This window comes from Choristoneura fumiferana, chromosome 30, assembly GCF_025370935.1.
Source record: "Choristoneura fumiferana chromosome 30, NRCan_CFum_1, whole genome shotgun sequence".
Lineage (NCBI taxonomy): Eukaryota > Metazoa > Arthropoda > Insecta > Lepidoptera > Tortricidae > Choristoneura > Choristoneura fumiferana.
The window spans coordinates 1,596,333-1,612,221 of NC_133501.1; the positions used below are offsets into that span (position 1 = coordinate 1,596,333).

General features: G+C 37.3%; 1 protein-coding gene across 1 annotated transcript; it reads left to right on the forward strand.

Annotated features, from left to right (window-relative positions):
* Nucleotides 1-1,227: 1,227 nt before the first annotated feature.
* On the forward strand, nt 1,228-15,723 carry LOC141444601 (uncharacterized; the record flags this gene model as incomplete). The annotated part of the gene is given in 6 exon segments (XM_074110170.1): nt 1,228-1,372; nt 3,299-3,509; nt 3,871-4,382; nt 5,418-5,647; nt 8,550-8,728; nt 10,501-15,723. Coding segments are annotated over 6 exon segments (2,105 nt in total), but the record flags the coding sequence as incomplete, so codon positions are not given.
* Between the last annotated feature and the right edge of the window lie 166 nt (nt 15,724-15,889).

Genomic DNA, 15,889 nt, shown 5'->3' on the forward strand with positions numbered 1-15,889 from the left:
TTGTAATTTTTCTTTTGTCAGGTTTAATGTTAGTAAGAATTTAAAAGGTTAGAGCAGCGGACAATAATGGATTTTCCATACATTACTTCATGGCCTAGGCCAAGAAAGATTATGTAGATGAGGAGGTGGTAGCACCATAAATGAGAACTTCATGTCTCTATTTTTGATATTAACGCATACATTTCGAGCATGTTTAGAAAAGTTTTTTTTGTAGATACATTACAGATCCTAATTCTGTGATTCTACCTCATTACACTTGTTTAAATAAATATCAAACATGGTTTGGTGTTCAAGGCTTAGGCAACTTAGAATTCCTCATTAAGAAAATTTAATCCATTATAAACTAAACAATAAAGAAGAGAATAACAATAACACATCTTGTATAGTCACCTGCATTTATCTGCTACAGAGGAGCGTAAATCTTGCACTACCAGCTCTAGAAATAAAGTCCATGCTTCGTTGTGACAGATATTGGTGCAAGTGACTGTACTTCATCATCCCAGCCTATATACGTCCCACTGCTGGGCACAGGCCTCCTCTCAGAACAAGAGGACTTGGGCCATAGTTCCACGCGGGCCCAGTGCGGATTGGGAACTTCACACACACCATTGAATTGCTTCGCAGATTTGTGCAGGTTTCCTCACGATGTTTTCCTTCACACGCAAGCGCGTCGTGGTAAATTTCAAATGTAATTCCGCACATGAATTTCAAAAACTCAGAGGTGGAGCCGGGGTTTGAACCCACGACACTCTGCTTGAGAGGCGATAGGTCAAACCACTAGGCCACCACGGCTTTACTTGATTAGACAATATTGTTGAGTTTGGTTATCTTTTAAGTTGCTACACTCTTTACAGAATGGTTGTTGTGTGATGATCAGTACCTAGCGTACCTCCATGACAACTTTCTTGGAATAAAAGGTAGAAAATAAGGCTAGTGGTCTAAAACTCTGTCAAGTAACTAATTTAAAGTTCAACACTCCTCATGTCAGCCACATGGGTGAGAAAATAAATAAATAAATAAACCTTTTAAATGAAAATTGCTAAAAGTGGCTCCGAAGCGGTAATGCTTCGTGTGCTCTGCAGGCTGAATACAGGTATGATGTTTGTTTGTTTGTGTGTTTAAATGAAAATCCCAGGGATTATAAGCTATATTCAAACTAAGCTTACTCACCAAAGTCTCGCGAAATAGCACTATCTGTTCCGATCACTGAATATTAATTACTGTCAGCATACCCAGGTGTGGCAAAGGTCCGGAGGTTGAAGAAGACGGCGGTGCCAACCCAGAACCTGCCCTGGCAGTTCCCTAACAAGCGGGTTAGCCCGACTCTGGTCAAAGCCAGGATGGAGAGGCTCAAGAACCGGACACAGCAGAAGTAATTATTTCTTCATTTTAATTAACAAACTAGCTACGCGCCCCGCGCCCTGGCTACGCGCGGGTATAGTTTATGGGAAATTGAGCTGAAAAATGTATGTAAAAAAATGCCTTTGACTAGTTTTTTTTTATGTGGCCATGCACACCCACTGGTGTGGATCGCTATTAATGAATATAAATAAAGCCTATGTTACTCAAGGATAATGCAGCATTCTAATGGTGAAAGATTTTATGAAATTGGTGTTTTCAATTTTCCATAAAATTTTTCTGTATCCATTTTGTGACAACCCATGTGAGTGAACTGCATGACAAAAATCACTAAACTGACAAAAATACCAGAGACACTTAATTTTCTTTTCAAGGGTCGGAAAAACGCCCGTCATTTTGAAAACATAACCCTGTTCCGTACAGTAGAGACTTCCTTATATTAACAAAAAATATTATTAGGTATTTAATTAAAAAACCTTTTTATAGGTTTAGGTTTAGGTAGGTATTTAATTAAAAAACCATTTTTATTTTAATTTTTTCGTAATGGCTACGCAACCCTATCCTGGGCGTGTACGACACGCTCTTGGCCGGTTTTTATTTAATATGTTGACAATAAACTGCTGAAAATTAAAATAAATGTGGTGGTAACTAATTGCATTTTTTTCCCATCTCATACCCACTAAAGAAATTGGTGGCTTGCTGGTAACTACTGGGAAAAAAAATCCCAGTTGTTACCACCAATTAGTTTAATGGTAACAGATGGGATTTTTTTATTTCCATTAGTTACCACACTGATATCAAATTGGTGGTAACAGGTGGGAATAACCCACTTGTTTTTGAATTATCCAAAAACTTATTTACAAGTATATTCTATTATTGCACTGAGCCATCAATCAAACAAAATAGACACAAATAATAAAAAACGAAGTTAATATTAAATACATATTTATTTAACATCCATCACTCAAGTACAAACACATTCAAAGTCAAAGGTTTATTTGTTCAAAAAGTAGGTTACATATTCATATTCCTAATGTTTATCCCTAATTGCATCCAGTGCTCATTAATTGTATTGCATAATTAAAGCACAAAATCAGCTCTTTTCCATAAAACTCAACCTTTTTTATAAGAAGTAAAGTATAATTATGTCTGAGAAGGAAAAAAACAGTATTGTAGAAAAATTAACAGTAAGTATCTTATTTTTAAAATATTATACAGATATATTTTTAGTGCTTCTCCCACAACTTATCAATTTAGTATCATTTTTGAAAGTCTCATAGACCTCGTTACAACAAGATTGAAGTCAAAATAAATAAGAAGCTAAATTTACATTGGCAAGTTTGTTCTGAAATACCACTATTATTGACCCTAGAGACAAATACAATACAGGACTAATGAAGAAACTGTTAAACCAAATACATCATAGGTAGTAATACAAATATGATAGGAATCCTAGCTACTTGACGTTTCCAATGAGGGCTATCGTTTTTTGTCTCACTAGATGGTGCACTGTTGCGTGAGGTTTTTAAGTATGGCTTTCAAAGTCTGTTATTACGGGTGTGAAAACAAAGTTTAGATTAAAATCATATTTAATACACCTTAAAACCGTACCATAAAAATATCAAGCATGCCACAGTGTTGCATAGTCCCCGTTTTGTTCGGAAAAAAGGGAGGACAAAGGTTTCCGAAATACAAAACTGTCTCAAAACACAGACATTTATTGCCCCGGAACGCATATTTGCCATAATTAATTTCAGATATTGCAAAATATTCACAAAATTATTCTAATTATAAATAAACCCGCGTAGCTCACCCAAAAACTATGAGATTTGACATTTCGGAGACCTCACGCTACACTAGCGCCTCTAGCGCCGAATTCATACGCGATAGCCCTCATTAGACAAACATGAAAGAAATCTGAAAGATCCTCTAATTCCAGAACAACTGTCACTCCGCCTAAAATGGAAACTGTTAAAACAGAAGATCCTAATGATACTGATGAATCAATGGAGAATGGTGAAGAGACAAAAGGTGATGATTCAATAGAGGCTGGTAAAATCAAAACAGAGGATGAGCTGGATCATAAACCAAATAAAGATGGTGAATCTAAAGAAAAAGTTGAGAATGAAGATGATAAAGACACTGTCAAGGTAGGTTTTTAGCAGCATACAAATACATAAAATATGTATTAATCGTTACGTCCGTCGTCCTTGTAAAAAGCATCAAAACACATGCAATGAAAATAAAAACAAAATGATTTTAATTTTTAACACAATTTAGGTTCGTATCGTATCTGACTTTTTTTTGTTAAATTGTTGGCTGTACGTCAAAAGCCATTGCTTTGTAGTGTTATCTGTCAAACAAAAAAAAAAGAGCTGTCAACCAGCGTTACTTATGGTTACTTACTTGTGTTGGCATGGCTTTTCGTTCGGCATAATTTAATATTTTTAGATCAAAACGGTTATTAATTGTTTTCAAATAAATGATTTTAAGTGAAATGTGTTGTTTAAGATGGCTTCTCGCGCTCCCACGCGGCTCCGAGAGCGCAAGAGCGTGCTGAAATGTGAATTATGCGGTAGAAAGTGTCTCACTCCCCAAGCTTTACGAACACATCAACAAACTGCCCATAAAAGCGTTAAAAACGACGAAATATACCCGAAAAAGGATATTAAAGTCATGAATAAGCCCAGGGAACCTCTTAAACGTGCAACTATCCCTCAAGTAGCGGTAAAACAGCCAGATAAGTTGTGTTCGCCGAAACCTCCCGCCAAGGTAAATAAATCGTTGAACGAAGGTGATTTAGTCGCGAAAGTACTTCAGGAATTCGATAGCGATGGCGCGAACTCGGGGACGGATTATTCCACAGATGGGAGCTCGGATAAAGAGATTTTGAAGCCTGAGAAGAAGAACACTAGAAAGACAGAGTTTGAGTGCCCAAAATGTAAACGGAGGTTTGCTGTTTACTTCTCAGCGTTTCGGCACATACAGAAACACCATTCTGGGTTACCAAAAGGTGATCGAATGTGAGTATTTATTGTTTATTGACTAACCTACTCTATTCTGTTCACACCCTCTTGCATAATAGAGTCATTATCGAATTTTGTGCAGTTAAACTTGTCCTAACCTAAAAAAATCTGTTTCCATATACACTATAGGTACAGTTTCTGCAGTTATTTGTGTGAAATGATGAATGATTTGCAGTTGGCTATATACCAGACGCAGTCTGAAGGGGGAGTCACAGGACATAAACCCCCCCCCCCATCGTACACCTCACATTGAAAAATCTTAAAATTACAGTATATACCACAGTTAATTTTATTATTAAACCAATCAAAGAATAATTATTGATTATTGGAAAAAAGCCTCATGCCTCAAGAAATGTCTGCCAAATTTTAAGTCTACCTATTTAGTCTATTTATTTACTGAGGCAAACTATATGTAAAGGATTTTTTTTTTAAATAATAATGATAATAATAAAGCCCTTGTATCCTGAATGTTTAAATGTTCTATACTATATTATGTCTCTGAATTCAGCATGCCTCGTGGCATAAACCTCCAGCTGTTTCCACTGAGCTCTATCCTCTGCTACTCTGGTCCCGAAGGATATTTGTTTGCTCCATTTGTCCCTTCCGCTGCGCCGCATATGTCCTGTCCAACCCCATTTCAAATGATCTACATTTTTTAAATATGTTATGTTAAGTGTAAAATTAATTTTGTCAAGATATTTTGATGGAATTCACTTAAGATTACTGGAACTCACCTTTTTATTAACCCCCGATGCAAAAAGAGGGGTGTTATTAGTTTGACCGCTATGTGTGTCTGTCTGTCTGTGGCACCGTAGCTCTTAAACAGGTGAACCAATTTGAATGTGGTTTTTTTTATTTGAAAGCAGGGTTTCTAGTGATGGTTCTTAGACATGTTTGATCAAAATCGGTTCAGCCTTTTTTGAGATATTGAAATTTAAAGTGACAATATTGGGGGTCTTCCAACTCTTTGTTGGTTAGGTTATAATCAAAGCACTTAACTTTTCAAACACTTATACATATTATATTTTTCAGTCCACCGAACCACCCGATATCCATCAAACCGGTCCGCATAGAGATCTGCACAATCTGCAACACCATGCAGTCCAGCGACAGCCACGTGTGCCTCGGCCCCACCAAGCTGGCCAACGGACTGGTCTGCTCTGGCTGCTGTCAGGAGTTCAAGACCCTCACTTTGTTTGATATGCACAAGTCGGGGATGCACAGCGAGGGGGTTGAGAGCATGTTCTTTCCCAGTCTAGATGGTAAGTTTTACGGCTGCATGCTTATCCAGAAGTATGTTTGGAATAATGGCCAATTACCACTTCTTAGATATATGTCCCTTGTGTAGGGAAGTGAGCAAACACCTATGAGGCTGACGTGATCACCTGGAGTGTTCAAAGCCTCAACAAAAAAAAGAATAAGTATTATTATAAAGAGAGAGAACAAATCTTGGTCTTCAATTTCATGTTTATATATGACTGTTTGTTTCTCAATAAATAAATAAAAAAAAGCTCCCAGAAGATACACTTCCAATTGGGGCCCTTTTTCGAAAGGTTTACTATAGCAAAAAGTGCACTTTTCCAAAGCGCACAGCACACATTTGGTATGAGCATATGTATGTATTACTAGCTTTTACCCGCGGCTTCGCACGCGTAAACTATTCGGTCTGGTAGTTGCAATTGAAATTTTCGGGATTTTACAAAATTCCCCTGGAAATTTCCAAAATTTATATCGTGGTCTTCATTGAGGTTGTGTTGTGAATGTACGAAATTCAAGACTAAACCCAGTGCTGAAATTTCAAAAAATTTCCCTATCCAAATTCAAATTCAAATAATTTATTCAGTAAATAGGCCGCAATGGGCACTTTTACACGTCATTTTTTAAACTACCAGCGCTTTCGGAAAGACCATCATTGCCAAGAAGAATGCGCCGCAAGAAACTTGGCAGAAAGTCATTTTTAAAAATAAAATAATTACAAATAAAATACTTTAAAACTATAGTGTACAATTAAAGAAAAAAAATACAAAATAATAATAATAATACAGAAATGTATGGGGTCCCTTAGTTATAAAACTATCCCGTGGGAATATCGGGATAAAAAGTAGCGTACTTGTGTGTTATTCCAGATGTCCGGCTCCCTACATACCAAATTTCATGCCTCTAAGCTCAGCGGTTATTATTCCAAGATTTTATTCCTATCCCGTGGGAATATCGGGGTAAAAAATAGCCTGTGTTATTCCAGAGGTCCAGCTACCTACATACCAAATTTCATAGCTCTAAGTCCAATGGTTATTGGTTATTTCAAGATTTTATCCCTAGGTATCCTGTAGGAATATCGGGTAAAAAGTCGCTTATGTGTAATTCCAGACGTTCAGCTACATACATACTAAATTTATTGGCTCTAAGCCCAGCGGTTGTTATTTCAAGATTTTATCCCTAGGTATCCCGTGGGAATATCGAGTCAAAAAGTTGCCTATGTGTTATTTCAGACGTCTAACTACCGACATACCAAATTCATGACTCTAAGCCCAGCGGTTGGTTTTTCGAGATTTTATCCCTATCCCGTGGGAATATCGAGATAAAAAGTAGCCTATGTGTTATTCCAGAGGTCCAGCTACCTACATACCAAATTTCATGGCTCTAAGCCCAGCGGTTGTTATTTCAAGATTTTATCCCTATCTCGTGGGAATATCGGGATAAAAAGTATCCTATGTTTTAATCCAGGTTATAAACTAACTTTTCGCCAAATTTCATCCAAATCCGTAAAGCCGTTTCAGCGTGAAAAAGTAACAAACATACTCACTCACTCACAAACTTTCACATTTATAATATTAGTAGGATTCACGCCGACAATTAAAATGGTAAAAAAGTATTAAAAAAAATTTTTGGGTACCATTAGCCAAATATGTGGTCTACCACCCTAAAGTTGATAATCGTTTGCATGTCATAAAACAATAATGCCAATAGACGTGTCTGTCAACTTGAAAGTTCGACTAGCGACATATTTATTTGATTGGAACTTGTTTAAAAATCGATAGACCACATATTTGGCTGATGGTACCTGTCTTACACAAAGTGAGGTAATTTTTTTTTCGCTCCAGTCCTGCTGTGCGGGGTGTCGTTGAATAGGTCTTGTAAAAATGGTAGGGTCTTCAAATACTCATCATCATCATCATCATGTCAGCCGAAAGACGTCCACTGCTGGACATAGGCCTCCCCCAAGGCTCTCCACTCAGACCGACTTCAAATACTATTTTTCGATAAAACCAACAATTTCGTAAATAATCCCTCGGAAAGTTCCAACATATGAGTGCCCCCTTCTAACTTTTGAACTTATTGTGAAGGTTGGGCAACTACGGAACCTTTCACTGAGCAAGGCTCGACATGCGATTGCCCAGTTGGTTATATTAAATTTAGAAATGTATTAATACTAATTTTTTTTCATAATTTTGAGAAAGTGCACCTTCTGAGATGTGCTCTATCTGAGAAAATGCACTTCTTGAAAAGTGCACCTACTGAGTTAATACACTATTTGAGAAAGTGTACCTATTGGGAAGTGCACTATTAGAGACAGTGTATGTTCCGAGAAAGTGAGCTTTTCAGGCTTAACCCAGCAAAAGATCGACAAATATGCTTTTTTGTCGCGGGGAAATGCAAAGTTAAATCAGTCCTTTATTTCTTTGCAAGAATGCAGTGTTACAAAACAAGATCTTTGTTTTAAGTATTTCTGGCACATTCTTCCATAAGAAGACAAAGTTCCAAGTTGGAGACTGTGTTAAACAACGGTAGATGTCTGTCAGAGAATGGGGGCAGGTGGTAGTCAAGGATGGCTTCTTCATCTAACATTGTAATGGGCGATATTCGGAGATTGAGCATGACGACAAAGTTAATCAAATCAACACTTTTAATCAGCAAACACTATCAGTAGGTACAAGGTAACGTGGACAGTTACGAAGTCGGTCTATGCGTCCAGTCTCTAGCGCAGCCAGCAAGAGAATGTCCGCATCTTGCCCACCCGGCTCCGTCCTAGCGCGCTACGGCAGGTTAATCGGTCCGGTGTGGCGTCATCGACCAATCATAATCAACCGCGTTCTGCGCTACCGTTGAATATCTGTAGTCATGACCGTCATGTCTCCGACAATGTGTATTTATCCGTTGTTCCAGAATTTGAAAACTGGAAGCTCCGGATGGAGCGTCAGACCAAGGTCCAGTACAGCATCCTGGATCAGAACGACACTAAGCACGTGCACCGCTGCTCCGCGCCCTGCTCGGACGCGGAGCGCGGCCGCCCGCGGCTCTGCCCCTCGTCTGTCATCGTGCAGGAGTTCACCAAGGGCTTCCAGGTAGCAAACAAATTGGGTAGTTCCTGAGTAAAAAAAAAATACTATTCATATGTTTCTCTCAATCGGTTCATGCGATTTAAGGATTTACTGTCATTTGGTGCAAATGGAAAATGGACAACTCGAAATTATACCATAGAATAAGTAATAGTACAAGTACAGAAGGCTCGATTCTTATGCCTAAACGTCACTTTTGTACGGCAGTGAAGCTTCTGTACTTTTATTATTACTTATTCTGTGGTATAATTTCTAGTTGTCCCTTTTCCATTTGCAGCAAATGACAGTAAATCGACTTAAGCGTGAAGCGGCAATTACAGTAAGTCGTTCGCCGCATGCTGCACACGGTACTTGGCCGCATTCGGCGAGCGACAGCTGCCACCGCCTAAAGCGGCATTCTGGTACGCGGATAGACTAATGTGAAGACGACGTTCGTAACAAGTTCGGCGACCGCGTTAGGTGAACGACTAATCGCCGCTTGAGAGGTGGGCATTTCTATCTACCGTTGTAATAGGGTCTTCAGATGTATCCCCAAAATATTGTATGGATATGTCAGTTTTGTTACAAATTGTTCTTAATATTTTTCGTAACAAAACAGACACATCCATACAGTATTTTGGGGACACATCTGCAGACCCTGTTTTCCCAGCTTGGAGTCATGGACTGAGTCTCTACCTACCAAATTTTGTTGAAATCAGAGAAATAAACTCAGGGTACAATGGTAGATAGAAATGCCCAGGTAACAGACAGATAGACTACAATACAATACAATAACTCTTTATTGCACACCAATACAGTAAACAGTACAGAGAACACAAGTATATACATAGAGATTTTCTAAGGTAAGCAATAGGCGGCCTTATCGCTTCAGAGCGATCTCTTCCAGGCAACCTTTACAATGGACAGAAATAAGGAATACATTTTAGCAGGTGGTTCAATTTACAGTAGATTAGAGCTGTATCAAGAATACATAAAACTAACATATACAATACACATACACAACAAATCTAAACAGATAGATAGGTAGATAGATACCATAAAAACACATAAATAAGCTAACTATAACATTCATACGCAAGATGACAGGTAGTGCTCCCTAAGCATAGACTTAAAGATAGGCAAGGACTTTGCGCGCCTCAAGTCTATCGGTAGGGAGTTCCACAACCGAGTGGCCTGGACAGTGTAAGAATAAACATAGAATTTAGACTTTACTTTCACATTATAAATAAATTAGGATTAGATCTGACCCAAACACTTGTTCCTAAATAATAAATCAAACAAAAGGCCATATCGTCTAAAATAGTCCCTCAAGGAGATTTGACAGCTTCTTCCAGGCTCCGCGAATTTAGATACGCTACCACAAAATAAATCATAGTTTTATATTGTTTACCTATTAATTAAAAAACGAATAATACATATTTTTAATGACTTCAATTGATTTGGTACCATATTGTAGCAAGGGTGAATATTTGTGTACATTTATGTGGTCGCTATCAGAGATGTTATGGATATAATATTTCAAAGGAAGTGTAAAAGTAAAATACAAATAGATATAGATATAGGTATAAATAACTTGACAGCAATAGAAGTAATAAACAATACTTAGATATAACAAAAACCTGTCACAACATGTGGCATTTAGACTCCGCCCTATCCGAAACTATCCCAAATTTTTATATCAGATTTGGTTATGGTTATGGGTAGTTTTTTATTTTGGATATCTGATAGTTTCGGTTTCGGATAATGTTAATAAATAACAAATCTTACTTATGTTTCAGGTACATTATTATCCCAACCACTATGGCCACCCCTATGAGCCCTACAGTCTCGGCAGTGCTTTCAAGAAATACTCCATCGCTTCTCTCATGAACATCACAGCGAGCCAGCTCCCCGACTCTGAAGGCGAGGACTCTGCTGAGCCAGACCTCTACCTCCAGTTCAATAAAGTCGTCAATCTCCTGATCACCGAAGCCGCAAGGATCAACATCTCTGGTCTAAAAAAATTGATGAGAAAAGCTCTAGAGATGATGACGATTGTCAACAGCTATGTAGAAGATGAAGATGATGTTATATCCACTAAGTTAAGCATCAGCCCTGTCCCTGATAAAATCCATGAAGAAGTGAAGAATGCTCTGAAGAATTTTAAGGCCGGATCAAAGAGGAAAAGTGATGATGTAGAAATACCAGCCAAGAAAAAGAAGCTCCTGCGAAGTACTGAGAATACTTTAAAAGTGCAGGGTAAAATTAAAAGTAATACAGATAACAATAGGGAAGAAGTTGAGAATTTGGATAGTAAAGCAACTAAAGGATATGTGACGCCTAATAAAGAGAAATTGAAAAATAATCAGCAATCACCATCGTTCATTGATACATATCAGCAGTTTGTTGGGAAAATTGTGAAGCCAGTGGAAAAGAAAAAACCTGAGAAGAAGAAGCAAATAGTAAAAACTAAGATGGGACAGTTCAAACCGAGCCCAACGAAGAAATTAAGCATGTCACCTAAAGTAGAATCCCCGTCGAGGACCAGTATTGGGAGCGTGAAAGAAATAAAATATGAAGTGAAAGAACAGGAGAACGATTGTAATATATTGATTTTAAAGATTTAATTTTATAATCTGAAAAATAAGTAGGCGAGATGTACTGCATGATGTTAGGACTGCATTAATTGTTACTAACCATTGTGTAAGTTGTCTTTGGTTGGAAAATGAAATATGACTGCACAACAAGTATATATTTCGGCCCAAATGCATAATAAAGTACAAGCTACAGATGTAGTGACCGATGTTTTGCCATCGTATTTTGTCGGTAAAGGTCGTATTTATCTTGCTCTCTCAACTAGCTTACTGAAGTTTACTGGAACTAATGGAGAAATCAAGATAACAAAAATATCGGACAAAATACGATGGATAAACATTATTCACTAGATCTCTAATAATATTAGTGAATGTCATTAGGGAATATTAGGCAAAGCTCTGCGCAGGGGGTGACACTAGCACAAACCGTAAACAAACCGGCATGACAACGTCAGTTCTCTCTAATTTGTGGCCATGATGGATCATGACATTTATCAGTAGCAAAAAAACATGGATAGAGCAATTAAAAAAAATATTGAAATAATAATATGAAATAGGATACCGTAATAACGGTATCCTACGGACATTTAAAAGTCAAAGTCGGTCAAAATATCTTTATTCAATTTTGGCTATAACAAGCACTTAAGAATGTCAAAAAAAATGTACCACCGGTTCGGAAAAACCTCTGGTGAGAAGAATCCAGCAAGAAATTCAACGAGGTATATATTTTTTTTAACAGGTTTACAATATTATTAAATATACATCACAAGTATTTAACACAACTTTATTTTTAAAGATATTTAAGATATTCAAAAAACTGTTTACGATTTGTGCTAGTGGTGCATTCTGACGGCAGAACATTGCAGTAACATTCCTTATACGAAATCGCTAATAATATTAACTTGTACACTTGAACTAGTTGCAGTTAAAATGCATTCTGTAAAGGCTCTTAGCGGTTCGCTTCTACTGAATTTTGAGTCACATACAGTACAGTTTTACTGGTTTATCCCCGCTATGAATTCTCATTTATTTTATTTATTTATGGACCTAAATGGGCTAGTGTCTACGAATAAAGAAGTCAGGAAGCGTAACTCGGAACAAATTCCACAGAAAAAGTGGCCATACAAATCATTTCAAATTCGTCGATTAAATACAAATCATTTTCGAGGTTGCAAATAGACGTGCTTGTTGATTGGTTAAAATTCAGAAACAAAGCATAGATTGCTTTGCGCGTGTGATGCAATGTCAGATGCACGACAAATGATGCGCAGGACACGGTTTAAAAACCGTGTTCGCAAGGCTATTTTTCTAACGCAGTTACAATTCCTGATTTTTATTTTTAGGCTAGTGTCGTAAAATATTATAAATACCACCTGTTTCACCATCCATTGATTAAATTTATTTGACGGATAATTGTGATGCCATCTCTGTTTGTTTTGTTCAAATAGTCGGAGACGGCATCACATTTATCCGTCAAATAAAATTAATCAATGGGCGGTGAAACAGCCCCTTAGTCTGTCAGTTAGATTGTCAGAAAATATTGGACACGTTATTCTTTTTAACCCCCGACGCAACGAGAGAGATGTTATAAGTTTGACCGCTATGTGTGTCTGTCTGTGGCACCGTAGCTCTTAAACGGGTGGACCGATTCGAATGCGTTTTTTTATTTGAAACCAGGGTTTCTAGCGATGGTTCTTTGATGTTTTATCAAAATCGGTTCAGCCGTTTTTGAGGTATTGAACGCTGAAATGACAAAGTCGGGGGTTTTCCGACTTTTTTTGGTTAGGTTATGTCAATTGAAACAAAAAAATATAAAGATATACCCCCTTATTCATTAAACTTAACAAGCCTATGTTAACTAACAAATGCTTTGTCCCTTTCTAACAAATACAAATGTCGAAGTGACAGATAAGGACAAACGAATTTTAGCGACATTTTAACTAAAATAGGTTTGATTGTTGTTTATGAATAAGGGGGATAGTCGTTACCCGCGACTCCGCCCGCGTAGAATTTGTTTAGCGCTATTCCGCGGAAACTAAGCAATTTTCCGGGATAAAAACTACCCTATGTCCTTCTCCGGGACTCAATCCATCTGTATACCGAATCTCATTTAAATCGTTTAGACGTGATGAAGTAACAAACAGACTTACAAACTTTTGCATTTATATATATATATTTTTTTTTATTAGACTGGATGGCAAACGAGCAAGTGGGTCTCCTGATGGTAAACCAGGGGTATTGCAGATGCGTTGCCAACCTAGAGGCCTAAGATGGGACACCTCAAGTGCCAGTAATTTCACCGGCTGTCTTACTCTCCACGCCGAAACACAACAGTGCAGGCACTGCTGCTTCACGGCAGGATTAGCGAGCAAGATGGTGGTAGCAATCCGGGCGGACCTTGCACAAGGTCCTACCACCTGCATTTGTGCCTTAAAGGTCCGCGTGCTAAAGTGTCGTATGGCGTGACGCATTCCCGAAGTTAGCTGCGCTTCATCTTAGTCATCTTTTGTTTGATTAACAAAATAAACAATATGGGTCTAATATTTTCTGACAATCTTAACACGTAGCGCGCTCGTAGCGCGTAGCAGCATTTTTCCGCTTTGCAGCGAAAACTGCCTACGAACAGAGAACGCGCCTAGCGTGTTCTTGGCACTGAAAGTAACTGACTGACTAAAATTGACTAAATAGTTTTTTTTTTACCCTGGAAACTATCTAAAAATTCAGCGATGCTATAACTTAAGAGCGTTTATACCTGCTGGGCTGGCAATGTTGCATTTTTGTTAGTTTTTCTCGATTATTCCATAAAAATTGAATGAAAATTAAAAATATGCTCTGATGGAACTGTTCTTAATATATAAGTTAATGTGTCTACTACAATAATTATTCGTGATAGACTATAAAAACGACCAATCGATATTAACGGTAAAAAAAACTAACAAAAATGCACCGTTGCCAGCTGAGTAGGTATAAACTCTCTTAAAGCAGGGCTTGGTTTAGGGACGGCGCGGTACACAAATACATGTTTAATGAATTTATAAATCAGGATTAGAAAATAGTGCTAGAGTCTTTTATTCGCCTTATAACTCTAAATTCGGCCCTGGCATACTCTGCGTTTCCATCTGTGTTTTCCTCTAACCAATAGAAACGTTTCATTTGCCTATTCTCGCTTCGCTCGTTTCCACTAGTGCTGTGCTATGCGAGGATAGGAAAATAAAGCGTTTCTATTGGTGTATGAAAAATACATTCCTAGCAACACATTTTCGTACATCTCTGATGGAAACGCAGCCTAATTTAGTTGTAACACAGCAGCATACTTTGTCGTAAGCAGTAAAGACGTTTGTAAACCCAAAATTTCAATTTTTGATGAAATCAACTTGTTGCCTGTTGTTGGTGATAATATGGGACAGATTTTGGTGTAATAGTTTTAAGTTTTGACTGTTTTATTGTATTATAAATTGTCTTCATACCTTAAATAAATGATTTGTTACATATTTAATTAAATCAATAACACATTTTTTTATTAAACCCATTAGGTGTACCGCTACTGGACAAAGGCCTTCTGTTTCTCTTTTCATCCGTCTCTATCTTGCAAAATTAAGGTAGTTTAATAAATACTATGTTAATAAACTATACGTGAAAGGTTTAGGTTGTTAACTAAATGTAAACAAAACAACGTCAATTGGTATCTTAAATATTGAAATTCCCCATTAAACTATCTAAACGTTTACATTTCTGTATTGAAATACAGTAGCGTATTTTGTATTACATGTGCCGAATTTGGTATCTGAAGTTTGTTTGCATTTAATTTAGTTAATTATCTAAACTTTTCAAGTATAGCGATCTGCCCTGGCTACGCGCGGGTACGACTGAACTGAAAAAATTAAGAAAGTATATACAATCAAAGGCAGTAACTTTACGCTATATACGTTCTTTTTCCTCAAAACTACACCCGCGTTAAAACAGAGCGCGTCGCTACTTATAATTTGTATGATGAAAACCGCATGAAAATCCGTTCAGTAGTTTTTGACATCATCAAACATATAGTAAAGATACGCGGATACTTTGTTGTATGACAATGACTATTTTTATATAAAGTAAATAAGTAAAAAATCTCTATAGCAATAAGGCAGCCTATTGCTTACCATGTAAATGTTTTATTAATACGTAGGGTCAAGTCAAGGACTTTAATTCATGAGCCAAGCTAAGTTATCCCAGATTAACAAGGGCTTCTATTTAACCCGCGATTATGCCAATTTCATGTGGGACTTGATATTACTCTCTTGCTGTTAGTTATTTATCTCGAAGGAGTGAGTGGGAGATAATAATGTCGTGTATGTCTTGCATGCCTTAGCCTTGAAAGTAATAAGTTAAGTTTAATGTATTTGATAAGTATACTTGTGTACATAAATAAAGTTGTTTTTCTATTTAGTGAAAGTTTTATTGTAGCCTCCATCCCATTCTGTATTTGCATTCTTTAGAATACTTCATTCCTAAACGTAATTTTATACTTTAAAGGTATTTAGTAAATAATGGTGAGCGATGCTGCATATTGCGGTCAGTAAGTGATATTTACTACCTGAAATTCAGGAGAGAA